Raw genomic sequence first — 27,715 nt, 5'->3', positions numbered from 1 at the left:
TATGGAAACGAAGCTGGAGATAATCAAGAAATACGAAGCTAGTCTAGCCTAGGCTACCTTTACAAAGGAATGTGGGCATTACAGGCGGCACTCAAAGGTAAATAAACCTTTTCTATATTTTTTATTTATGATTTTATCTGATTGTATACATATCTATTATATATACACAGCACTTATTTTATTTTGGTTCCAATTTTTAATATGCATGTACAATTTTGTTTTTACCTGGGGTTCTAAACGTATGAGTGATTTAACATAGGTTTTTTATTTCCCGCCACGCTGGTGTATTTGCCTTACGAGCCCAACGGCGATATATATTAAACCACAGTTGGATTAAGAAGCTGCATTTGGGTCACAACGCCAATATACTGTAGAATCTGATTTGGACATTAACATCTAAAAATAAAAGATTCCCAAGTAAATTAAGATGACTGAATACAGATGATTGACAAATGAGCTATTACACCCCATGCTAGCAACAGTGGCATTGCCACAGCCAAGATGACTAGCTCTGAGGCGTGCCACCATCTAAATCCTGCATGAAAAGTCTGAGATCTGGTCTGTGCACATACACAGAATTTTAATCAACGTTTAATAATGTAATGTAATAATGTACTTTATATCAAAGCACACAGCTCAAAGTCTCAGAATGTCCACTAAACGACACATGTCCTAAGACCAGTCTTGGGAGAAAAATTTTAACCGGTTTTTCATGAAATGAATTATGTCTGCCCGAATCCTTGTTGACCAGCATATAAAATACATGCTAAATGGGATTTACCCTAAAGAGGGCAGAGGTACTGTGTTCACCGCCACGACTATGGGCTCATCTCATGTCCGGAAGCGAACATGGGCTCGCCTAATTTGAGGGATGCCTGGCCTTCTCTAAACTTCCTCCACAACGGGATATATTTTCTTGTCTCCAAAGACAGAAGCAGAAGTTAAATCTTTTGTACGTTTGACCCATCTTTTTTTTCGATAGATGATTTACTTCATCCAGTAAGTCGCAAAATATATATTTCAAGCCCTGTTTTGTGTGGCTGCAGCATTTACTGTAGAACCATGAATCCTAAACACTGTCCTAAACTTTAGATTGCCGAGTGATAATTAGACAAAAATAATTAGGATTATCTAAAAGCTTCTTCTGGATTATTGTTATTTCATCTTTCACCACAATTGGATTAAGAAACTGTTATTCTTTCAAAGTAAAATTACTGTTTCTAAGGAGTTTCTTTTGATTTTAACTACTCCTAAAACACAATTTTTATTACATATTCAAGATGAAATTTTAATTTGTGGTGATTTGTTTTTCTTAACTGTGGTAGTTGAATGGTTTCTAAATTTGATCCAAAGTGGTAATGTGCCAACAGCCTAATCTTCATTCCTGATATACACTGATAACTTCCAGATTGCGACACGTGGGGCTTGGACGATCAAAGCTTCACCTGAGGGATATATGGTAATTTAACTTGGTAATGACAAGGTTGAAGTAAATATGTTCTGACATCAGCACATGTGGCAAGTTCTGATTCTCCAGATGTCTTTACCTGCCCTATTTCAAGGAGCACTCAAATGACAGATGGGTCCCACCCAAAAAGCAGCAAGTGTGTTCTCTTTTCAGGTACCTCCAATAGTCCAACTCTTGCAGAACCCGGCATACAAAAAAATATGTTTATAACTGTATTATGTTTTCACCCAAATTATCATAATAAAATACCCTGAGTAAATAACTCTTCCTAGAAATGGTGGCACGGCGCAGTACATCAAAACATTAATGCAACATGTTTTGTCACCTATAGATGGTGTAACAGAATGTTGTCATAACTGAATATACGTAGCAATGTTTTCTTGGTAAACACCCAAATTGAGGTAGTCACAATGTTTGGCAGAAAAGTCTCAAGACGTTGACCATGCCCTATGGGAGATGATCAGTTAGTTAGTTAGTTCGACAGGCTGGGTGCAGTAAATAAAACTGTAACATGAAATATTTTGCCGCTGTTGTGCTGTATGTATCACTGAATATGATCAAATGAATGGATTCAGGTTTTGGGATGAAAATAAAATCTGCTATATTACTGCAGAAATCAAATGCAAAAAGTGACTTTTTTGTCACCACTAGGTGGCGCTACATATATAAAGGATGTAATCTGATAGATTTTCAAACCGTGACTAAAGATCAGCGGTGGGTGTCAGGGTTATCTTTAAAAGTAGACTAATACAAGCCCTGCTGCTAAACGGCTAAATAGTAAGTCAGACCAGCCAAGATTGACTTTTCTCTGCCTCGGCAAAGGGAAAAGCTTGGCGTACTTACTCATACCTTGCCAACAGCATTTTCATCGCTCAAGCGTCCCCGCCTACTTTTTATTCATTCAGCAAAGCATCGCAAATTACAAGACATAACAAAATGAGCCAGCCAGCCGGGCGCCACCAACAGCTGGGCCAAGGTCCCAGCTCACACTTTCCTGCGTCAACAGCTTTATCTAAGGACTGGGGCGAGATAAACTAGGACTGCATAGATGGATAGCAATGCATACTAGTCTAGACAAGAAATAAACACAATGATAACAACATAATATACGATTCCTTTCACACTGGGCAAGTTAGATTATTCTTTCTGGTCCGACATTCGTTAGAGCCCCGCCCCCTTTCCACCATCGTCAGTCCGTCATATTTTCAAGCCAGACGAGATTGTAATAGTCAATCCGTTAATCCGGTGGTGTATTTATTTATTTATTTATTTGTACTTATCCTAAGGAGGATAAGCGGCGACAGGAAATGAATTGATGGAAATCTTCGTATTCATAAAGTATTCTCCCATACCTTTAAATAAAGTTAACTTGTATTCTTCATGTGACAATTAAAGAGAAAATGATGTGAATGAGGATGCTGGTGGACATTTTGTCTTGACTAATTTTTATAAAAAAAAAAAAAAAAGTTCATCCAGAGTTTTAAAATTGAGTCTGTTGCACTTCTTGCAAACAATTTCTCCTGCTGCGGAGAATACACGCTCACAAGGAACGGAAGACGCCTCAGTACATAGGAAAGCCTTTGCTAGTCTTGGGTCTTCCAATAAACTAACGGATCTACACTCGATCCAATATTTCCTTCTAAATTGCGCTGTACTTCTGAGACTTCATCCAAAGTTCGAGTCTCCCAACTTCCTCGTCAAAGTGCTGCCAAAGTCCATCTTACAAAAATAAAATAAATGTAAATTAGCATTTAAGTACAATTTCCCAAAACAAACAAGAATGGTGAATAGCATAGCAGATGTGGCTGCCTGTGTGAGGAAGGTTGATCCGAGACAATCAAGTGCTCGATGGAGCGTTTTCATCATCGGGATGACCTTTGAACCTGAACCTCGCCTCTCCTCAGACAACCCCACTCTAGCTTGATGGAATGGCGCAAGCATTAGAAGCGATTCGCTTATGATGGTGAATTCATCAGCTATCAGTGGAGTCAAATCTGTCTTTAGAGAGGCCAGAGTTACCCACACTGGCTCCCTCTCACCATGCAGCCTTGACAGCATTTCTTAGGTACTCTTACAGCATGTTTGATACCCCATTGATGAATTTCAGTTGATCGTCCCATCTGTTGCTGCACCTCAGCGAACTTCTACTTGCATGCAGTAGTTGAACGGAAAAATGTAACAATGTGCCTCACCTTGTTTCTAATGGATATGAGTGTGGGGAGCCGATCGCATGATTTTAACTACAAATTCAAACTTTGGGCAATGCATATTGAGTGGCGCATTTGGAGGTGTCTAGTGGATGCAGTCATGTTTGGTACTGCGTCACTCACAAGAGACTGTACTTTATGAGTTATGGCCCAGTCATCCATTATGCCCCTTTTGACATTGGCCGAATTGTCAGCAGTGTGACTCTGTGGAAAGCAATGCACTCCCAACACTTATGAACACTGCAAATTCACGTTAATGTAGTGACAGGTCATAGCCAAAGATTTATGCTTGACGCGTCCGCAGGCCGATGATGTCATTTCGCCAAACACGCCCAAACGAGCGGAGCCCGCACGGGCCAGATTTTCCGCAACGCGTACCTTTCGGAAGTTATTTACCGCGAGGAAGAACCGTAGCTTAAGGACGTTTGGCGGTCTAAACACTTTTATGATTTGGCTGAAAAGGACTACCCTAACCTAAATACCGTAAACAACTCCTGATGAGCACCATGTTGGGGAGAGATGAGAAGTCTGTTAAAAAAAAAAAAAGCTTGGAAGAATTTAGATCAAGTGAATCCACGAGGATTCTCTACCTCTGCTATAGTGTTGTTAGTATTTTGTAGGCACTATGTACTGCCACCTATAATATGGGATAATATCAACTGACTGTGGGGGAAAACCGCAATGAGTATAAATTGTTGCAAAACAATGCCGGCGAGATTCCGAGCATTTCATTTTCTCGCAGAGCGTTCATGTGTCAAGCTTAAGCATACAGGTACATGTTCACGAAGGTCCACAAGTCAGTCACTTATTGCCACAGCTTCCTGTACTTCGTTTAAATTTTTCCCGTTCCTCCTGGTACTTTTCGGCCACCATTTCTTTGATGGTCTGAAAATGAAATCAAAGAAAATAATTCCATAGGCAATTTATTTCATCTGAAATCTATATTTCAATTATTACTTAATGTAACTTATACACATACCTTTCTTGGTGGCAAAACATATGAGGGTTCAAAGAACCTGGATCAGTTCCTTGACCTCTTCAGTCTCCACAATGTAGAGTGGCTGGCAGTCCTTGAGAAAAGAAGTTCAGCAGTGCCTGATCAAGCAACTGCTTCCTGGAAGCGTCATTGTTACACATGGGACATAAATCATGAATAATTACTGATTCCTAATTTATTATCAACAAAGCAACTGTGAGATGTAAGAGAATGGAAGAAGGATAGCTGAAAATAATGAAATTATGTATTTCTCAAGAATACCTAAGCTTGTCCTGGGTGTATCGAGAACTTCATCCTCATGCTTGGTCCAAAAATGTGTCAACAATGAGGAGGTGCTGTTGTTAGTATAGACAGCTCTGACAAACAAATGCGACATTTCCCCTGGAAAGTAAAAAAATGAATAGTAAAGTCAGAGTTACCTTTGAATACATTGAATTAGAATGGAACATGCTGAGGTGAAACAACGAGATTAAAATAAATACCTTATTTCCCCGAAATGTGCTCAAATTTGCCTTTTTCCTGTGTCGGCTCCATAGTCCACAAGAAAACTTCAGTTTTGGATTGTTTCAGTAGTTGCATTGCGAAGCACTTCCTTATAAACACAATTTAACACGTTTTTGCTGTGTCAAGGCAGTTCATGCAATGGACACGCGATTGTCTTAAAGCGGTACAAGCACCGACATAGGTTGTTCTGTGAGCTTGTCGCATGCGCGTCCGTGTTGTGGGACCCATCACTAGCAATTAGCAATCAAGTTCACTGGATGGCTTTATCATGGTTTACATGACGACTGAGTGCCCCACAACTGAAGAAGACGGTTTCATTAACATTTGTCTAAATGCCATCTGTCACATAATGTACACTACAAGCAAAGCTAAGTATTGCTGAGGTTGAATTTACTAAAAACGTCTTCAACTGGGGATTAAAAAAACTTCTATCTTACATTTCCTGGCCAAGTGCCACTCAGAGATGGAATGCAAATTTGAGTGCAGACCCAATACTTGAAAGAGTGAACACTTGCAGTGGAAACGCATGCCAGATTGTTCTTATCAGCAAGCAATTTCTTTATGTAAAACATATTTAAAAAGCCACATAACACACACACAAAAATCTCTGAACACTTAATTCTAAGAATTACTTTTAACTTTTAGTCGACAAGATTGTGTACAGTATTAATTTTGGTTGATACCAGGCGTAAGAATGCGAACAACTATAGTACAAATTAATCTTTGGTAAAGTCAGCTGTGTTACAGCTGTTGATGATAAGCATTGAGTTGGAACAACCCCGTTTGTTCACTCAACATGTTTGTCCGCTGCTTGGTGGTGCTGGCAATATAGCAGATACTCATGCAAGTAGGTTGAATTATATTTCATTATGGAAAAAGGGGCGGTGGGCCCACGGACGTCTGATGGACATCTGACAATCTGTATCTCCCGAAGATTTCAACGATAGATGACAACTGCATTTCCGACATTTTCATTCGCCGTTTTTTTTTTTTTTTTTACCATTCCCGTTATTCATTGGCCCATTGGCAACAGACTGACGGACAGTGCGTCAGTGCTGACGAAGTGCCCACCTCAGCTTGAAATACTTTTGAAGTTTGGGATTTATTGGGGGAGCTTGCACAGCTGAGTTAAGTGTTTCAAGGAAATATGAAATGTTAAATTTGCTGTCCCGCCTCCTTCATATACAAGTAATGTTTCGAGAAATCAAGAATATTTTCCCAGGCCTTGAGATGGTACAGCCCAAATTTGAAGATGATACAATCAACCGACTAAGAGAGGGGGCAAAATTATGGCCTCTGTAAATGTACAAAAATGCACATTTAAAAATGTATCACTCATATATAGATGCTAGAATATTGAAGCAATAGACTTTTTTTGCAGGTCTTCGTGTGTTACACATGCCTACCAATATTCATAAATTTAGGTGAAATGCATATAAAACCGGGCCTACTTCCTAAAAAAAAATTGAGCCATATAGGAGTAAAAGAAATGTCCCATAATTTTGATGGTTTTGCCAGGTCATATCTCAGAGGAAATTTTCATGACAAATGATGCACGTTAAGAACGTCAAGATTAGCTTTTTTTCTTACTATACCGAAATTTGTGGCGGTCACGGCTCAGGCCCTACCAGTAATTATTATTATTTCTACAGAAAATACAGCGACCTTGCAATAGTTACCGCTTGGGCCCTCATAATAATATTTTCCACAGAAATAATAAGAGCTTTGCAGCGGTCGCTGCTTGGGTCATAATAAAAATAAGAACAATTTCTACAGAAACAAACGTGTCCTTACAGCAGTCAATACCAGAGCCCTATTAGGATTATTGTCAAGAAACAATCATTTGAAGCATAAATGACTCAGGCAATGCCCAACCGCTTTTGTTTAAGATTATTTGGATTATTGAGTATTTCACAGCGTCGAAATGTTTATAGCAGAGGTGTCAAACTCCAGTCCTCGAGGGCGGTAAACCTGCATGTTTTCGATGCTGCTCTCTTAAACACACCTCAGTCAAATAATCAGGATGAATTTCAAGCTCCTGCAGCGCTTGCTGATGAGTTAATAATCTGAATCAAGTGTGACAGAAGCATTGAAAACATGCAGGATTGCGGCTCTCAAGGACTGGAGTATGAGACCTATGCTTTATAGAGATCGGTTCCAGATTTTACTTTAGATGATTGTTGTTTTTCATGAGCCATGTGTAGACTTGTTACTTGTTCATTTTTGTGGTTTCATGTTTTATTCAGCCACATCTTAATATGAACATCAGCAATTCTTAGAGGAGCATTTGTTCCCCCTAAGGATGTTTATTTTAATCGGTATTTTAATGGGCGGCTCGGTGGAGCAGTGAATAGCACGTTTAAAGGAGAATAGTCACGGAGAATAGTCACGGTTAAAGGGACCCGAGTTCAAATCCACCTGGCTCCGGCCTTGCTGTGTGGAGTTTGCATGTTCTCCCCGAGCCCGCGTGGGTTCTCTCTGGGTACTCTGACTTCCTCCCACACTCCAAAAACATGCATGGCAGGTGAATTGGACATAGTAAACTGTCCTTATGTGTGAATGGTCGTTTGTCTCTGTGTGCCTTGTGATTGACTGGAAACCAGTGCAGGAGTGTCCCGCGCCAACTGCCCGAAGCCAGCTGGGATAGGCGCCAACAAGCCTGCGACTCTTGTGAGGATAAGCAGCTATAGAAAATGGATGGTTGGACTACTGTTATGAATTTGATTTGAGTGATGTTTGACAAATTACATAAACTTCTGACAATACTTCTATAATATGCAGTAATTTATGTTAATGAACAAGTGTGAGTTACAATAGTGACGTTACTTATTACCCATCCATATTTTTCAGCCACGTTTATGTCTAGAATGCTGCTAAATTTTGCTACAGAATCTCTCAACATTTCTTTCAAACTATTATATAACATTCAGCAACAAGAGAAAATGTTTCATCCAAATATGTGGTCATTCTTGCTTTCAGAGTTTCCTGTCAGAAGTCGCCCCAATATACCATTCTTTTATATTCAACTCTCCAGCTCCGACATCCTCCTTTTTAAACACCAAAGGCCTTCATGTCATGTTTCCACAATACATCCACCAACCTTCTCTGAAGTTGTCCAAACCATCCATGTCGGCTCCAACCATTTCCCCAAAACACCTAACCATTGGCCATCTTTCTGATGAGCTCATTTCTAAACCTTATGACTCCTAAAGAAAACCTCAACATATTCATTTGCCAGGCCACCAGTGATGTCATAGCTCAAAATCCCAATGCATAAAAGCCGCTATTAGCGTTGGGCCATCAGTTTGGTCAGCTCCCGAGATCCAATGGCACAATTCTCCACACACAAAGGTGCAGTGGGTATACCGTAATGCCGATGATGCCTTGTGTGTGCTGAGAGTTTCATTGATAACTTGTTTGGGATCAAGCATCACAACCTTCCAGTCTGAAGCCAAAAGGCTAATGTGCTTTCACTATCAGCAATTTTTAAGGTCTGTAACTCCATTGAAAGGTCCATCGTTTAATCAAGTAGTCTGAATATTTGTTTTCCTTTAAAGTGTGTTGAAAAATCATTTTTTTCAAGTAGGGATTTGAAAATGCTGTCCTATTCAATATTCCATTGATTAATTGGATTTTCAAAAATATTTAAGTGTATTGTAAAACTTTTTTTATTATTTGACTATTCATTATTGTATTTATTTGGATTTGTTTCGTGATTCAAAATTAAACACTTAAGCAATATCGCACAAGAGTGTTTGATGCTGTCCTCACCAACATTTTTGAAACATTAAATTCTTGGTTCCATCATTATTCTATCAACTTAGAGGCAAATCAATCATAATCAAAAAGATATTCAGCCTACTTTCATGAAGGACTATAGAAATCTGAATAATAACTGCTGATATACTGAAATTGCAGAATTGGAATTTTTTAGGTGAAACAATGACTCTAAACCAGTACTTCTATAATGGTGGTGCGCGAGGCGATTCTGGGGGGGTGCGGATGACCCCAGGAAAAGGGATTTGTTAAGTCAAATATAATTGTGATAAGGATTGGCATCTTTCTTTTCAGGCACTGATGCGCTTGGGTTTTTTCTGCTCAGACTCACCTTTCACCTGTATAAATGCTGTAAAAATGTAGTTAGCAGTTGTTGAAAGTTGGTTGATATTGCTTTTTCCTTTTGTCAATGTTAAAACGGATACAGTGTTTAGATTAGTACGGCCTATTAGAGCATATTATTGTAAAAAGGTTTGGGGGCTTGACTACACTTACAAGTATAAAATGTTGATGGAAAGCAGTTAGTGTTTCATTATTAAGTCTTTTTTTTTTGTATTTTAGTTGTTTTTAACTGCTTTTTAATGTTAATTAATAATTGATTAATATACTGCTGAATTTATTCAGGGTCGCTACATACCAAAATACCCTCGAATAAAAATCTCAACTTTGTCACATTAACATTTGAACAAATTTGAAAAAATGATGTGAGCTCGAGCACTACAGAGCCGAACGTCAGTTCGACTGTGACAATATTATTTAAATAGGCTAACACTCGTGTAGCTCTTCAAAAAAATTAATGAATAGTTGTCTCAATTTCAACTAGTTTTGAGAAGCTAAAATAAATCATTAAGCTCTAACTGGAAAAATTTGATACAAGCTATTTTTTTAAACCGCATTAATGTGGGAAAAATCAAGTCATTATGAAAAGAGAGCTAGTGATATTTTTATCATTACAGGACTGTAATTTTAAAAATCTTGGAGCGCAATCCTGAGCTATAATCTATATTCACTGATGAAGGACGGCCTTTTTTTTCCCCCTTTGCTGCTTTTGCCCTTAAAAAGACACTCAAATAAGCGAAGAATCAGCAGTGCGCTCTTATCATTTAAGAGTAGTAAATACAGCCAATCAACAAGTCTGTAGATTGTATTAATCTTATAGTCCATTGTTTACCATACACAGAGGCTGACATTCTAGTGGTATTGCTTTTTTTCATTCATTTTCATTCCCTTCAATAGAGTAGCAGCTTGTCAAAGGTGCATTGTCACACAATAATGTCCACTGGGTCGAAACAAAGTAAATATTGCAAGAAGTCATTTATGCCATCAATGGACGCAAATGCCCTCTTCTAAAGAGATGCTGTAAGAGGAAAATGAGGAACGTCGGCTCTGTTATTTGAGCAGAACCGTAATCAATAATGTGTTGCAGAGAAGATCAGCCTCTGTTAACGGCTGTCCATCTTGGACACTGTTGATCAAACCACCCACCTCATGACACAGTAATCAGGTAGAGGAGCACGTTCAATGACATGCTGCTGCCGTTGTCACGAAGGAAATTGTTCCTTCCGCCATTAGCTGGTAGCTAGGGGAATGGGTTCTATTTTAAATTATTACAACATAACATCTTTGCACCTTGTTTTGCAGATACTGTAATGCAGAGCATTATCGTTTATACAAATTAACCTTTCAACTGCGTCTAACATTTATTTGTTTTTTTAAATGCCTTGCTTTTTGCAATTACTGCTCCATATTCTTCATTGTTGCTTTTTGTCAGAAAAATGGTAAAAATAGTGATTATACATTTGCTGCAATCACTATAACCGCTTGCAATGAAGAAATGCTTTGCCGTGAAAACGGATGCACTGCTTGCAATGAAAAAAATGTTTGCTATGAGAAGGTTGCTGTCTCAAACGTCGCCGAGGGAAGGCCAGCGCAGAACAGCCGCCTGCTCAGGCTCCACCGCAGACAAATATCACTTCACTTGTTATCTACAAAATATCTTGCCACACATGCACTCAATTTCCACTCACACACAAGGACAGGTACACTGTTTTTGTTTTCCTTTTAAGGCGGGAACCTTCGTGTCATCAGGGACCTAGGGAATCAAATAAAGATATGGATGTTTTTTGCAGTGCAGTAAAGTATTTACAATAATAGTCAAAACTTTGGAACCACTCCATAACTGTTTTCTCTTTTCATTAATAATTTTCATGGCTTCAGTTGACGCCACATCAGTGGCGCACACATGGTTTTGTCTCTCTGTGAAATCTGGCCCACGTGTGTCTGTAAGTTGTACCATCTTTAGAAGAATGTTGTCATTTATGATAATATGCCAAAAATTACTTTGTTTATTGATCCAACAACTTGTGATTGCGGGTAACATGCTTGCTAATGTTAGAGCTAATATATAGTGCTGCCTTGTATGTGTTTCGCTCGTTAGCATTTTTGTTTGAGCCAGGTATTTCCCTTTGCTGTATGTTAGCATATGCAAAGGTTTTGCATTGATAGGTACTCATTTGCGTTCAATTATGATTGATTTCATCAATGTAATTTGTGTACATGTTTGTAAGACTCAAGAAAGCTGAGGCATCCCAATTAGTTTGTCGTTAATGGTAAGCTCATATTTAATGTGCACCCCCCCCTCCGAGTTGTGTTTGAGAAAGAGGGTATGAAATCGTGCAGGACAGCTTTTCTCGGGGGCTGTTTTGACACCTGTGTTGTAGGCCGTGTAAATTTGAAGGTGTTTCCAAACCCAACCCAAAAACACAGACTTCTTTACCAAGAAAATGGGTATACTGTAAATATACCAGTTAATATTGTTTTACCATTGTTTTTGTTTGTTTTAAATGAACATGTAGTGGTATTTCTCGGGTTTAATTTTGATCACAGTCAGTGGATTGTACAAGTGGCTAATTGGTTTGTGTGATACCTCAGGTCAGAACTCTAATAGCTGAACACATAATTGCACACAATGCTCTGAGCACATTATGAGACAATACAAGCGTTTATCCGTGCCTCCCTGTCACATCCCCGCCGTCATGTGATAAATTGCACATTCTTCTGTGTTGATTGTCCATTTGAGTGGAATGATCAAGGTTATTTGACTTTAATCACGGTCATTAGTGCCTCAATTCCATTTGTACTAACACAATGTTAAATGACAAGACAATGGACGTGATTTTTTTTCTAAACCAAACCTTATCTTTATTCTTCATAGAGTTTGTAGCGATGTGGTAAATCTCAAATTATGCTTGCAAAAATACTACGGATTTAGTGCTGGATCAACTTTTCTTTTTTTGAATGGTTTACATCAACCAAAAAGAATCACAGCTAATTGATTCTTGATTAGCATCTTGGTCACATTACAAAATCTTACAGTTTTACTACCTATACTGCGTGAGATGTGTTATGAACTGAAATGTTTTGTCAGTTCCAAGGAAAGCAAAGACCTCGGGGAAAGGTGGATAAGAATGAGTCTGACTGACTGATTTGTTTTAGATTTGAGTGGACCGCAGGAACGACAAAGATAGTGACTTGTGAGATAAGATTTTCAAACCCTTATAGAAAGGAAAACTAGAAAATGATTTATTATGTATGTCCTGTCACAGTCAACGTTGAGGTATTTCTTGATTGTATATCATCCTGCAGCAAAAGAATACATGCACACCTTGCTTAGCGCTGCTCTTCGCTTAAGGACCCAATGACATTTGTTTTCTGTTCATTTTAAATGAATTTAAGACAGCAGTAATGATAAATTGCAGTGTTATGTAATTAGAATGTCCCGTGGAAAATGCTCTGATTGACAATAACTGTTGCTTGAAATCCTGTTTTGCTTTGTTCGAGGGCAAAATGAAACAAAAAAGGTGTCTACATAGACAAATACTCTGCTGTGTGAGTTCAATGTATGCATGGCATGCCGAACAGCGCTACGGTACAGCTTATCTGGACTCAAATGTTGAATGTACTCGCTTGCAGGTGTACATTTCTTTGTTTTACTATAGCACTATTAGTAGCAGTACTATATGAGTAATTTTCAAAGAGTTGCTTAAAGTAAATCGTAATGGTGACAACCTTGCAAAAGTAAGGTTTGTATGACTAACAATGCCATTTTAGCAGTCCTCTCAACTATTTTTCAGTGATCCAAAAACAGCAATGTTGTTGCTTTTTGTCTTGCTATCGGCAGTACGGTATAATGATGCACAATTTATGATATTTCCACTTGTGTTCTAACAGTACAGTATGTGTTTTGTCATCGAGGTGTTCCTTCACAGTGTTTTGTTTTGTTTTTCATTTAGAAATTGTAAATTAAAATGAGTAAAATCGGCCTGTTAGCAGATTAAAACTTTGATCGCGGTGTAGGGATGCTGATATACGCCACTACCTGCTCCAACGTTACACGGAGGAGATTTTCAACTAGATTGACCTGCCATTTTCCTGAGGGCACAGTTTCATTAATCCAAAACTGAATTACAATGCTAAAAGAAATTATTTCGTACTTCTCACTCCCTATCACTTTGAATCAATGTTCTTTTATATGGCATGTGGGCATGTGGCTCATTGAATATCATATATTTAAGAAAAAATTGACTAATTTGTATACAGTATAGTTTATTCTTGATGGGTGGAAGTTTGTTTGAAAATGCAAGCAGACAATACTTTATTAGTGCCGTCATCTTTTAAATTAAATATGCTGATAGCGTGTTTGTGCTGGGTGCCATTCAACCCAGGAAGAATGGCAATGTCTTTAGGGCTTCTTTTACCACTGTTTTGTCTATAAATTAGACTAAAGCATTATTAGAGCAGGGTGATATGGAGGCTCTAGACGGACGGGTCAGAGGGCATGCAATTTCTCCTTCTCACTTCCTCCACAAAACATTTTAATTACTGGCTGCATTCTTTTCTTAATCTTTAGCTGATACATTTATTCCGATAATTGTGTCCGAAGGCAAGGATGGGCCAACTGTGAATACGAGGGGGGCAATATAGCGGACGGAAACCGAATGAGTCACTTACGCTACTGTTCTGGCCAGACCAGTGCACCATAGCTTGGTTGTGAGACGAATCCCCAGCCAAGGCGAACGTGGAGCTGTTAAGTTTGAGCTCGTCCTGTCTCTTCTCCTCGCCGTTCCAGTGCAGTTGTGAGCGCGTCACTCTGTTTTCAGAAGCCGTGTGGCCAACGCTGCGGTCATCGCCGCTCCTTGCGATGCGCCTTCTATTCGCACTGGACATGGAAATGTTGATATTCTCGTCCTTCTCGGCGGTTTGATCATTCGGGCGCAGCCTTTTCGTATTCCGTGTCAGGCTCCGCGCGTCCGCTGCTTCTGGATCTCGTTCAGCGGGGAAAGATGCGCGACGGAACCTGAGAGTTCTCCCAGCCTCATCGCTGTGCCCGTCAACTTCTTTCATTCCCGTCACACTTTCGTTTGCGACAAATTTTAGAAACAATTCCCCTCTAAGGCCTTTATTTCCAACTTGACAAGACCTGCAAGTTATCTCGGAGTTGGCGCCTCGCAATATCAAAAATATCATGGAAATTTCAAACCAAATGTGCCAAAACATCTCCCTTTCCATTGTTGACGGCAGGAAAATGATGCTGCTGTATCTCGCACCCGCACTCTGCTTCTTCGATGCGTAAATTGCCGCGGTTGAAGATGCGAGGTGCTGCGGAAGTTGTGGCGTAAACCGATGGCAGTGTGCTCAAAAGTGCCAGAGTCAAATGGTTCAAGTTGAAGAATTTAGTCCTTTTGAAGCCTCGCAGCCTCGGAGGGGGGAGGAGCTGCGCACCCACATCAGATAATGTGTCTACTGTCTTTCACCACGTTATTTTCCAGTGCTAGCCAATATGCTCCATTCATGAAAGCCGTGTCTATTGGATCTTTTTTTTTTTTTTTTTTTTTTTGGGGGGGGGGGGCTTTTTTTGCGGAAAATCATTCATCAATTATCATATTTCCGAATTATTACTCAATTATCATGTTATTGATTATCAATGTTGGGCAAGTTACTTCAAAGCTATAATGCATTATTTATTACTTTTAACTATTATTTCAAAGTGATTAGTACATTACAACATTACTGTATTTGAAATGTAATACATTACACTACAGTTGCATTACTTTTATATTACTCTCACCAACATGACTGGAAATATGGATTAGGCATTTTAAATGTAGCTAATTAACTTTATTAAAGAACCAGTGGAAGGTTGGCTTGAGCCTAAAATCTGTACAAATCATTTGATCTATATGGTATTGTAAACCTTTAAAGACATGACGAGATACACAATCTTTTTTGTATTTTAATCCCTTTATTACTTTGCTTCACAGCATAGTTATGCATCGTTTATGCTTTAGGCAAAACCAGTTAGTTCATTCAACAATATCAATGCTAATATTCAAATTCAAGTCCAGTCGGCAAGGTTAGGGACAGAAGTTTAAAAAATGGATGGTTTTGTTGGGGCAAACGTTAGCAGCTACCCTCCATCATTGTTATTGTGCTAAACGTACCGTTTCATATGAGTTTTTGTATGCTTCAACTTGATACACACTAACCAGAACTAGAACCAAAACTAACCAGACTATTATTGAAGAGTTAGCTTACCTTGTCATTATTGCTAGTTGCGACAGATCTTGCTGACAAGGTTTCAAAATGCTGGTGAATGCACTTTGTGTCACGCACAAAGTGCACCTAACTATGATTCTTTTCTTTTTCTCTGATGAACTGAATGTAATGGCCGTATGTCTATCTTGTGTGCATATCGTCCATATTCAACCTGTTGTCTGCTGCTGCCGCAATTACCTCTGCTGTAGTAGGTGCTGAAAACAAACAAACAAAAAAGTATATTGCCTTGGACAATTCTTTGCCAATCCCGCAATGTTTTGGGTGAATTTGGGGAGGGGGACTACACCACTTCAGGCTAGAAATGTATTGTAATGCATTTAGTTACTTCCATTTGTAACCAGCAAAAAGTAATGCATTACAGTAATTACATTGTTTTTGTTATGCATTACTCCCAACGCTTGATTATTATTTGAAACTATATAACTGTAAATCTCTCAACCATTTATCCGCCCGACAGCGCATGGGCGATGTGGAGCAGCAGTCATGTCACCATAGAATACTGCATGTGGATATGCCTAAACGTCTTCTGCAGCTGTATATGGTATGGTCTAAAAATTAGGTGTGTATATGAATTTGTGTATTTGACACAAATACTATTTTAGTTACACTTGTTGGCAGGGCTGTTAACTTTTCACCGGAGCAACTCAGAATACTTTAGGTCCCCTCCAAATTCTAAAATACATACATAGTAGGTTACACAATTAAAGCCTGTGAATTGTCAATAGATGTAAACTGACTGGAACTGAGTGTCTATTTGTGTACTGTGATCAAATAATGTCTACAGTTCTACCTGCCTATCATCCAAAGTCATCAGAGTATTCCCTAATTCCCTCTGAACCCCACTGGAGGAGAAAAAATACAAAAAACGGCAGTACTTGAGAATGAGGGAGTATAAACACAGTCAAAATAGGCAGCACGCTAACAAACATGCACCCAAGAATTTGGTTGCCATGAATAGTGATGAGATTGAGGTTTTTAACAAACATTTGTTGTTGTTTTTTTTTTTCATTTTTTACTCGAGTTTAATTGTTGGAGCTACGGGAGTGTTGTTTGTGATAGTATTATTTGTCGTTTTTATTCATTTTTTGTTTATTTTTAATGACAGAAATGAAAATAGAAGTGACATTAATATTTGGCTGGCGACTGATGATTTCAGTTTGGGTAAACTTCCCAAAAAAGATGGACCAATGGAGACAGAGTAAGTCCATGTTACTGACTTTGTATCTGACCAGCAAAAAAAAACATGTGGAAAACAGTAAACAGATGGATTGGGAAAGAACTAAAATATTGTTGGAAAATGTTTTTTTTTGTTTGTTTAATCAACTAAAGCTTGATAGATGGACTGTGGTGCCTGGAATATCAAAAATAACTACTCCAAATACTAACTATTGGCAATTACAAAAACATTTTACAACACAGTAATCTCATTCATGCAGTCTAGTAAATGTATGATTCACACACAATAGTCTTTGTTCTTCCCAGAGAGAAATAGGCCCACTCTTTAATTTCTATCATCCCACAACAACACCATTACAAAGGACTGAAGATCATTTGTGCTTCTTATATGTCAACCGGCATCTGTTTCAAGGCCTGGATTTAGTACGGTGCTCTTGTAATTCTGAAGGTGTGTTTTGTGGTTGTCTTCATGTTTTCATAATAACTTACTTTTCCTACATGAACACCATTGTGACAATTGAAGGATGTACCTCTTGCCCATTGTCACCTGTGATAGGCTTTTGCTGATCCATGGTATACAGTCTAGGAAATGAATGGATGGTAAAATGCATCACCATGTCATCCACTCCACTGCGTACCGCTAGAACTTGGAAGGAATAATATATATGGTTCATCAGCAGTGTCAGGCAAGTTACTTCAATTTTCATTATTTATTACTTATTACTGTCATTTCAAAGTAATAAGTTGCATTACAATATTACTGTATTTGAATTGTAATGTACTACTATTGCATTACTTTTATATTACTATCACCACCATAACTGGAAATATGGATTTGTCAATTCTAACTGTAGCTCATTACGCTCATCAAACAACCAGTGGAAGGTTGGCTTGAGCCTAAAAACTGTACAAATCATTTGATCTGTACGGTATTGTAAACCTTTAAAGACATGACAAGATACACACACTTTTTTTTGCATTTTAATCCCTTTATTACTTAGCTTCACAGCAGAGTTATGCATTGTTTATGCTTTAGGCAAAAACAGTTATTCAACAATTTCAATGCTATTATTCAAATTCAAGTCCAGTCGGCCCCGCTCTAAATTTTTTGTCAAGCGCACCTAACGGTTATATTATCCCTGTCTTTATCTCTGACGAACTGAAAGTAATGGTCTTATGTCCATCTTGTGTACATATTCAACCTGCAGTTTCATCGCAGCTGTAGTGGATCAGCAAATAAACAGTTTGCCCCAGACTTTTCTCCTCCCATCACGTGGTGTTTTTGGCAAACTTGGGGAGAAAGAAACACTGCTTTCAGCCTAAAAATGTTTACTTTACTTTCATTTGTAACAAGTACAATATTACTATTTTTTTGTTTGTGTAATATAGTATATTACATTATTATGTTACAGCAAAAAGTGATGCATTACAGCAATGACATTACTTTTGCAATGCATTGCTAATGCTCCCAACGCTGTTCATCAGAAAAAAGTCACTTTCAATCGTATATTGGTTACACTGGTTTTATTCAAGCAAGCTTCAAAGAACTCGTAGGAAATTTTTGTCAGAGGCACCTGGCAGCAGAACTGTCACATAGAGTTGTTGATAAGGAAATCTGGGTCACTATTGGCCGTCGCAGGCAGCGCCAGCTCACACAGAATTTGAGTTTATGAAAACGCTACATTGGCGCAATGCAAAACAAATGGTTGCCCGGGTAAATAGAGGAAAAATAGAGACAAGCTGTTCTTTTGTGTGTCTAAAACTATCAATCTATCTTCTACTACTGTATTCCGGAGTTGGGTCGTGGGAGCAGCTCGAGAAGGGAAGCCCAGACTTCCCTCCCCCGGGCCACTTCGTCCAGCTCCTCCCGGAGGAACACCAGACGTTCCAACATGTTGAAAGACATAGTCCCTCCAGCGTGTCCTGGGTCGTCCCCGGAGCCTCCTCCCTGTGGTACATGCCCGGAACACTTCACAAGGGAGGCATACGGCATCCCAATCAGATTCTCGAACCACCTCAACTGGCTCTTATAAACGCGGAGGAGCTAAAACTATTCATTCAGAATGTAAGTTGATCACTGAAAGTTAGCTGCATGAGATGGGTTTGGGACACTGAAAACTCTCGTTTGGCAGGAAATCGGTGTTTTGAGAGTACCATTTTCTTGAATTGTGCTACTTAGAAGTTTACAAGCAACATACAGGCAAAGATACTAGAATACATGCATAAGAAGAGGCTCAAATTTGATGCAGTGGCTTTTTAGCACTGGCCCCAAAATCCACAGAACAGATGTGAAAAGAGGTTGGATACATGAAATAAGAAAAACATACATTGCTATACAGTATTGAGGACATCGTGAGGACAGCTGAGAGGATTATTGATACTCCGCTCCCCTGCCTGCAAGACCTTTACACCACCCACCTCGGCCACAAAGCCGTCACGATTGTCACCGATACAAGCCACCCTGCACACAGTCTGTTCAGCCTCCTGCCCTCCGGAAAGAGGTACAGGAGCCTCCGCTCCTGCACCACCCGACTCAGGAACAGCTTCATCCACCAGGCCGTGAGACTGCTGAACTCTCCCCCCCTCCCACCCGTGAAACTGCTGAACTCTCTCTCTCTCCACTCCCCTCTCTCACATTCAGCCCCAGCCAGAAGAAACACCTAGCTGGCCCCCCACCTAAACTCAAACTTTACTCATGCACTTGCAAATTTTGCACAGACTTGCTGCTGCCATGTTTATTTATAATTGTACTTCTATTGCACTAGCGATTACACTTAGAACTATAACAACTACCTCAAATGCACTCAACTGGGACAACCACAGCCAGAGTTGTCCTGCTTTGTCTCGTACTGTTGGATTGTCCTGTCATATGCTGCTACCTATGTCTTGTCTTGGGGTACTCTTGCCATACCTGGTTTTTCGTATTTAATTTTTAGTTTTAGTTGTTAGTTTAGCAACACTAGGCAAAGTAGATCAAACATACTGCACTTTACATCACTATAGATAAGTATCTAGCTTTTAGGTTTGTCTCGTCTTGCGCACCTGCACTTTGTTATTGTACATGTAAAACGCAGAGGATAGTGAGAAACGCAATTTCGATTCCTTTGTATGTTAAGCACATGTGAAGAAATTGACAATAAACTTGACTTTGACTTTGATAAGAAGAGGCTCAAATTTGATGCTTGTGGCTTTTTAGCACTGGCCACAAAATCCACAGAACAGATGTGAAAAGAGGTTGGATACATGAAATAAGAAAAACATACATTGCTAGACAGTATTGAGGACAACTACGTCAATCTAGTATCAATATGAGTGTGTGTGCGTATGTATTTGTGAAAGAGACAGTGGTTTGTGGTCGGCAGATAAACAAAAGATGTAAGATGTGCCACATTTTCTGTTGAGCAAAGTGTTGTTTATTTTTGAGCTGGATAATGTTCTAGTTTAGCTATGTCCAAAGTGCGGCCCGGGGGCCAAATGCGGCCCGTGGTCAATTTCCATCCGGCCCGCAGCCTCCGTCATAAAATCTGTAATGTCTGGCCCACATTGAGAATCAATACATTGAGCAGCAGCGCTGTTACCTGCGTGTGCTAAATGCTGCCATCTATAGGTTAAATTATGAACAGCAAATTAGTATATGAGTAATTGACTGTATGAGCACCTAATTTTCTAAAATGTCGACAATCGACAAAAGGAGGAAAGTTGAGCTGCAGTGTGACGCAGTGAGCTGCCGTCAGCACCAGCAGCTTTATAATCGCCAACCTTTACTGACAGCTGGATAAGGACAAGTTTCCGAGAGATTCGAGCATTTGGTCAGAAAATGCGAAGCTTGTTCGGTTGGACGTATTTGTGTGAGAGGACATTCTCGGTTACGAACTTAAATAAGAACCGTGTGAGGACACAGCTATCGGACTCTCACAAGACATCTTGCGCATCCATACTACTGCCATAGAGCCACACCTGGCCTTTGTCCTGCATTCCAGATCACAGTTTCACCCATCACACTCATGCGGACAAGTCATTTTTCATTTACGATGTCTGAAAACATTTTTTTTTTTTTTTTTAAGTTTTCACTCCAGAATAATAACCATTTAAAAATCCAATCAACATTTATAGTTACTAATTTTATATTTTAAATGAGCCCTGCACTTGTAGATATGACGATTACTTGTTAATTTCTCTGTTATTGTGTTTAAAAATTCTATAAATATTAAACTGCCATGGTGATATCTTTTTATCTTTTTATGTTTCAAATGTAATGTGCACTCAAGAGTACAAATACTTCTGTTCAACTGTTCCAAAAGTTAAAGTGTTAAAAAAAGTGAAGTTAAGTGAATATTTAATTTCAATATTTAATGTCAATTCATTTTTGAAATGCATGTTTCAAATGACCCAAAACACATGCTTAAGATAGCTGAAATGGAAATAAAAAAGCAAATGTTAAACACAGAACGGCTTGCTGAAAAGTATTTAAATTAATTGCTGTTATATGTAAAGAACGCCTGCCGAGGTTGGCCCCCCTACATTTTTAACACACCAAATTTGGCCCACTTTGCAAAGTTTGGACACCCCTGTTCTACTACAAAAAAGACAGAAACAATGCAATAGTAGTAGTAGTAGTAATACGAGATTGATTTTTAGTTTCATGCTGATTTGTGAATATTCTAGGGCAGCATTACAAATATTAAGATTAATTTGCATTCATGTATACTGTAGTTTTGAATTGTAAATATGCTTGTTGAGGGGAACTTTACATATTTTAATTGTATTCATGACAGTTCACTTTATATAGTTACAGTATATGACGTTCTGGAATGCCTTGTTGACATCAATGTTTTTACTTGTGCAACTGTCATGATTGGGTAATGCAAGGATGACTAAACCATGGCAAAAACAAAAAAATGATTTTTTTTTATATGTATCTAATTATGTTGTTGATTCTCGTATAAAATTACTACTATATGCAGTAATACAAGCTATTCAAATGAACTCAACTGCATTTTGTGGGGCAACTCAGTGTCAGAGTGGTTAGCACATCTGTCTCACGGTTCAGAGTCCCAAATTCAATTCCAATTCGCTCTGGCCTTCCTGTGTAGAGTTTGCATGTTCTCCCCGAGGCGGCGTGGGTTCTCTCCAGGCACCCCCGCTTCCTCCCACACTCCAAAAACATGCATGGCCCATGTATTGGACATATTAAATTGTCCTTAGGTTTGGATGGATGGATGGTTGCTTGAGCATATTTTTTTGTAACTGTTGCCAAAGCCTCCAGTCTAATAAGATAATGGTATTTTTAAATCAAACAGTTAACGAGCCATCACATTATTTAATCCACAAGGTAGGCTAGGTCAGTTTGCGGTTATTCTGGTATCATAGTTCCATAGTGGTTCGAATTTTGAATAATGTTATTCAAGACGTTTTCTGTATTTTTACTATAAACACATGAAAACAAACACAAAACTTTGCTTTAACTTATCTAACACCTCCCAATAAAATGTTAGCGATAAGGGAAAAAAAAACTAATCTCAGTCTGTGCCCTGCATGTTTTCCAGGTTTCTTTGCCTAAGACTCCTAATTCAAATGATCAGGATGCTTATTAGGCTCCTTCTGAGCTGATCATTTGAATCAGGTATTTCAGGGGAAGTAACCTGTAAAACATGCAGGATACCGGCCCTCAAAGACTGGGTTTGGACACCCCTTAACTAATCCCTTTGGGTCATGCCCTGTTTGAATACATGGCACACAATTGGTGGGGGGGTTGCAGCATCAAATGGTGAAGCAAAATTATTGACTGTAGTTGGTCATGTTGAGCGTGCAGGGACTTATTATTATTACTTCTTTTTTTTTTTTGGGGGGGTGGGGGTATATTAGTAGTTAGTAATTCAATTCTTTCAAAAACTCATCAGCTATTCTATTTCCTATTTTCCATGTTCCTTCACCTTGTCCTCCTCTTTTCTCGTTCATTTTCATGTTTCTTCTTCTGCCTTGTCTATTCCACCTCACTCTTCTCACTCTACCCACTCTCTTTTTTTTTTACTCCACACCAGCAGCGGATCTGTGGCTTATTTATTATACTCAGGCTGATATTAAAGTGAAATGCCTAAATGATCTAAACTAATTTTACCAGAACAGTAATGATGGGAATTTTGGCTCGTTAAAGGGGTTTCATGTAATACTTGAAGTGCCCAAATATTGGAAGATTTATTAAATATTGGAAGACTTCTTCCTGTAAAATATTGGGAATAGTAAGTGCATTTACACATGTTGGTAGTAGTGCCAAACGTGGCTTTAAATTAGACATATTGAAAATGTTTTTTTTTTTTTTTTTTTTTTTTTTTTACATTCAAAAACTCTTGGTTGTCTTCAGAACATAAGCAATTATAAACATGCAGAAAAGTACAAAAATGTGCTTGCATGCGTACACTAAATCTGGAATGTTTTGACAAAACATATCAAGACTCTGGCAGCACTAACCTGACGTGCTCTGGAGAAGTGAATGGTGGATAGTGGTGAAAGGTGGGTGGTGGACAGCTCCTTGCAAAGACAATTGTAGTGCATACAGAGACAAACAACCATTCACGCACGCAACTCAAACCCTACAGACAATTTGGTATGTCCAATATACCTGCCATGCATGTTTTTGGAGTGTGGGAGGAAGCCAGAGTGCCCGGGAAGAACCAACGCAGGCTCGGGGAGAATATGCAAACTCCACACAGGAAGGCCAGCTGGATTCAAACTCGAATCCTTTAACTGTGAGGCGGAGACGCTAACCACTGATCCCCCTAAATTGTAAATGGTCATAGGATTTATTTTACATGAATCACTTCTAGAGTTCTATAAAAAAAAAAAAAAAAAAAAAAACAACTAATTTTCCTGCTCTGCAATCATGGTCAGCCTCAAAAATCCTGATTGTGTAGAGTTCAGAATAAATGCTATGACATGGTATTGAGTCATTACTGTCTTTTGTCTTTGTGGTGTTGAGAGTCAGGTGGTTCTCTCGACTTCACACTAAAATTCTCTAACGCCTCAACCCTGTAGGCAGACTCTTCTCCTCCAAATTTGATGAAGTTGGAGAGGTGGATTCGGTTGCAGTTGAGAGTGTACAATGAGTACAGTAAAGGACTCAGTACACAAGGCTGTGAGGCTATGCAAAAGCGTTATGATTGCGAATTGGTGTGGACTGAATTTGACCGTTTGTGGACAGTCTGATAGAAAGTTTGAAATCCACATGCAGATAAAAGTGGAGAGGAGGCAGAGCTGATTAGAACGTCTGAGCTGATGGTATTGACCGTTTGAGTTGTCAATGAATAGCATCCTCATCCTCTAGTCTTCCAGGTGGCTCAGTGCACTTTGTTTTCCTGGCCTGTCAGAGTGCAGTTGTCGGCTGGTAGGAGTACACTGCATGTTGGGAGTCGGGTGGCTTCTACGCGGGTGAAAAATCTAATCAGTGCAGGACTGAGGAGCCCGATAAGTTAGGAGCCCGTGGAAGTTATTATTCATCGAGGGTTTCTGGTTCTGGTTTGGTCCTGTCTCTTGGAAGAACTAATGTTAATCATAATCATTTGTTTGTATTTTGCTCCTTGATTGCTCTATTGTTTTAACCCAGTGGTTCTTAACCTGGGTTCCATCGAACCCTAGGGGCTCGGTGAGTTGGTCTCAGTGCATGGTAGGAAATCTCAGAGCAGGACGCTTTCAATGACTATGCCCACTAACTGCAGACTAGACTGAGGGGTGGACCTCTGCGGCGGAGGCTCCACCGAACCCCTGTGTCGGTTTTGTTATTTGAACAAGGTGATATTAATGCACAATCCATTTCGTGCACCAGTAAAAAAAAAAATCATACTTGATTTTTTTACTAAAGAAGGGTTTGGTGAATGAGCATATGAAACTGGTGGGGTTCGGTGCCTCCAACAAGGTTATGAAACACTGTTTTAACCAAATTGAGCCCTCACAACAGCACTTGTCAATTCATGGACAAATGGATCATCTGTTCATTTAATATTAAAATCAGAAGTCACCATTTGACACATACTCTTTGAACTTTCTCGAATACAATTGAGTAAGGGGTAAGATAGGGGCCAGTGCACCACAGTTGTTGTTGTTGTTTTTTTTTTTTTTTTCCAGGTATTATTGAAAAGGAAAAAACAGAAGAAAACAGCAACAGACTCTCAAGGGGGTTCTAAAAATAAATGTCTCTCTAACCTGGGACCTTTGCTCTAAGACAATAAAAGGTGTATTGAAAGAAAAAGTGACACATTACCGATCTTGTAAACAAACTATGTTAAAATAAGCCTCCTTTCTTTAATAAAAGCCATAACCTCATCACTTTGCGATACTACAGTTCTCCTTTCGATTCAATTGATTTTTTTCCTGTTTGCCTGCTCATGTAAGGTTTCTTTTTTTTGCTTGCATGTGTGATATATTTTATTTTACTTCTACAAGCATGTGACAGACTGCAGTAACCAAAGAAGTACACTCATAAAATTCCAATAAATATATAAGGGTCTGAATTTTTGAGAGTGTTATTGCATGGTATATTGGAAAATATGTTTTATATATATCTTATGTCCGTTGTGTTATTCAAGTTGCAGTAGCATTTTGGAACGCAGTGTAGGTCATACAGAGTAAAAAGTAAGAGGCTCATTCTCCTATATGCCTCAGTCAGAAAAGCCGTGCTGCTGCATACTTTTTTGCTGCACAGATTCTCCAACAGACTTATGGACTTTGATGAAATGTACACACTCTGAGTCAAGCGACCTTCAAATCAAGGTGTAATATGAGAAATCTGTCAGTGAGCACATCTCCCATAGACTTAAACGATATTTGCTCAGGATGGGAAAATGAAGACTTATGAACCTTTTATTTATTCATTTATTGCTTTTTGAGATAATTTTCTGTTTTTAAAGATGCAGAAGAATTGACACGTGTCGCATCGGGCAGGTGATGCCCAGTTGCCTGGAACATAGTGGCGTGGTCACGCAGCTAATCAGGGAGGCACATTACAGTCTCAAAATGTTTGACAACAAAACGAGGCAATACAGAGTGAACTTGACACAGCACATTAATTTCCAAGGCCCTTGGCAGGTGGCGTTGACCGAGATTACATCCAAATACATTTGACAACGTCCCTGAAGATCAAGCATATTTTTCATGTGTAAACTCAAAACCCCTGACCGTGGCTTCTTGTAATAAGGGCATTTGTAAAACGGTCACTACTACTACTTCTAGCCAAAAAAAAAAAAAATTATGGGCAATACAATGATTTTGAAACATTAAAAAGAGAGGTAGAATCTCATTTATGCGATAAAATCGGGGCAGATCTCTCACTTACAGCCAAAGATTTGAATGGAAAGGAAATGGACACCAAACAGTCCGCTTTTCAGGGGCATTATCATACATTTCAGGCTTGAAGGATGGTGAATGGTATGCCTGCAAATCTAATTGGGTGTCTTCGCCTCAAAATCTCAAAGCCGGGCGGTATCATCTATACGTTTACATAAACTTAATCCAGCACCAAGCTGTAGGGGATGCTTTTGCTCTGCTGCTTCGGACGGTGACTATAGAGGGGAAATACGTAGATCACATATCCAAATCTTTTGGAAAAGTTATTGTTACACTGCATTTTAAGCCTGTTTAAAACATGGTAGCGCTACATTTACATCCGGACTTGCATCATTTTGTCAATTACTATGAATGACAAGTGGGAGGAAGTTACCCGGGGTTCCATGCCGCACCTGTCCAATATGTGCCTCTGTGATGTCATTGGTAAAAAAAAAAAAGTTTCAGTGTGGCTAACTTGCAGACAGCTGCCAAAAGCATCGTTACAGACGTGGCAGGGCGTGTGATGGAACGTGTGCAGCGCCGGAGTGACCCGCAAGAGAGTTCCAATCTAATAGTGATGTCAAGAAGTGGGGTCAGAAAGCATGCAGGGAGAGACCTGAATGGTATCAAAAGACGCAGACGGGCGAACAAAAATAAACCAGTCTCAAAACACAAGCGTGGCGTAAAGACAGATGCCATTCTAAATAACCATTACGGCCATGGTTTCCTCTTAGAACTTGATGCATGAAAGGCATCTTCCGGTTTGTATCGGACACTTTCATTTTTCCTTCGCAATTCCGGTTTTGTATATATAAAAGGTAGCTTGATTGTCTGTTGGCACAGAGCTTTGAGTTTTGAACGGTAGTTTTGTTTGAACGGTAGCCAGCCAGCCAAGTCCCTCCGAAGAGGCAAAAGGTGTGTTTTCATTTACTGTTTAAATTTCACGTCATGTGTGTTTGATTACAATCGGAACAATGTTTTGAGTTTATGTTTGTACATGTTTGAACATTGATTTCAGCTCTTACGGTGATGAAGGTGACGGTGATCCAGGTGCATGCAATTACGTTGAAAGTGACAATGATGGCAATGAATGACAATGTCGCTCATCAATAAAAGATCAAAATCACCAGTAAAGCGTCAACCTTGATCGAGGGGTCTGCTACTTTGTCATAAAAAATGCTTTGCTGCATCACAAATCCCATGAATGGTCTCTGATTTAATTGGATTTATTTAGCCCGCCTGTGACACAACTATCGGTTATGCGCAGTCAATATGTGGAAATACGGCCTCTGATCGTCATTACACAAAATTTGAAATATTTGGACTATAAGGGTCTAGAGATTTCAGTCGACCCGCTTCACACAGACATTCTCTTCTGCGAGCGGTACTTATTGAACAATGTGAATTCAGGCTGAAGTTAGCCCATGTATCGGATGACTAATGTTATCTAATGACTAATGTTTGTCTCATGTCTCCCATCGACAGCGACTCCCATCTACGATTCTGAGTGTGTCATATTTGTCAATAAAATAATGGTGAACTTGGCTGTAGCTCTTGGTCATTCAACGGCTTAACATCACGGACATGCGTTATATCCACTGATCAGGGTGAATATTAAGACACTTTCCATACCTATACATTCATGGATCTGCAATC

At 39.2% G+C, this 27,715-nt stretch overlaps 1 protein-coding gene and 1 long non-coding RNA gene across 10 annotated transcripts in view; one reads left to right on the top strand and one right to left on the bottom strand.

The window, feature by feature from the left end:
- The window catches only part of sorcs1 (sortilin-related VPS10 domain containing receptor 1), a 113,756-nt gene extending 99,087 nt beyond the window's left edge, over positions 1–14,669 (bottom strand). For 3 of the 4 annotated variants that reach the window (XR_015866118.1, XR_015866120.1, XR_015866119.1), the window contains exon 1: positions 13,964–14,669. Coding sequence is in view for 1 of the 4 variants with exons in the window: in XM_088419334.1 (XP_088275460.1) it covers positions 13,964–14,521 (558 nt within the window). In the remaining 3 variants the exon portion in view is untranslated. The remainder of the gene's footprint in view (positions 1–13,963) is intronic. The other variant, XM_088419334.1, reaches the window with a different exon arrangement.
- Positions 14,670–15,104: 435 nt separating this feature from the next.
- Positions 15,105–20,954, top strand: LOC148420754 (uncharacterized). 6 transcript variants are annotated; one of them, XR_015866123.1, is made up of 6 exons: positions 15,105–15,365; positions 16,026–16,109; positions 16,674–16,766; positions 17,157–17,192; positions 17,301–18,809; positions 19,084–20,954. It is a non-coding gene; the product is annotated as an uncharacterized LOC148420754 (long non-coding RNA). The 6 variants fall into 6 exon arrangements; XR_015866124.1 differs by having other exon boundaries at positions 16,026–16,127; positions 16,674–17,192; XR_015866121.1 differs by having other exon boundaries at positions 15,105–16,109.
- The last annotated feature ends 6,761 nt before the right edge of the window (positions 20,955–27,715 follow it).

The sequence above is a fragment of the Hippichthys cyanospilos genome, chromosome 7 (genome assembly GCF_059441005.1).
Source record: "Hippichthys cyanospilos isolate Australia breed blue-spotted pipefish chromosome 7, RoL_Hcya_1.0, whole genome shotgun sequence".
Lineage (NCBI taxonomy): Eukaryota > Metazoa > Chordata > Actinopteri > Syngnathiformes > Syngnathidae > Hippichthys > Hippichthys cyanospilos.
This window is presented reverse-complemented; position numbering and strand designations above follow the sequence as displayed.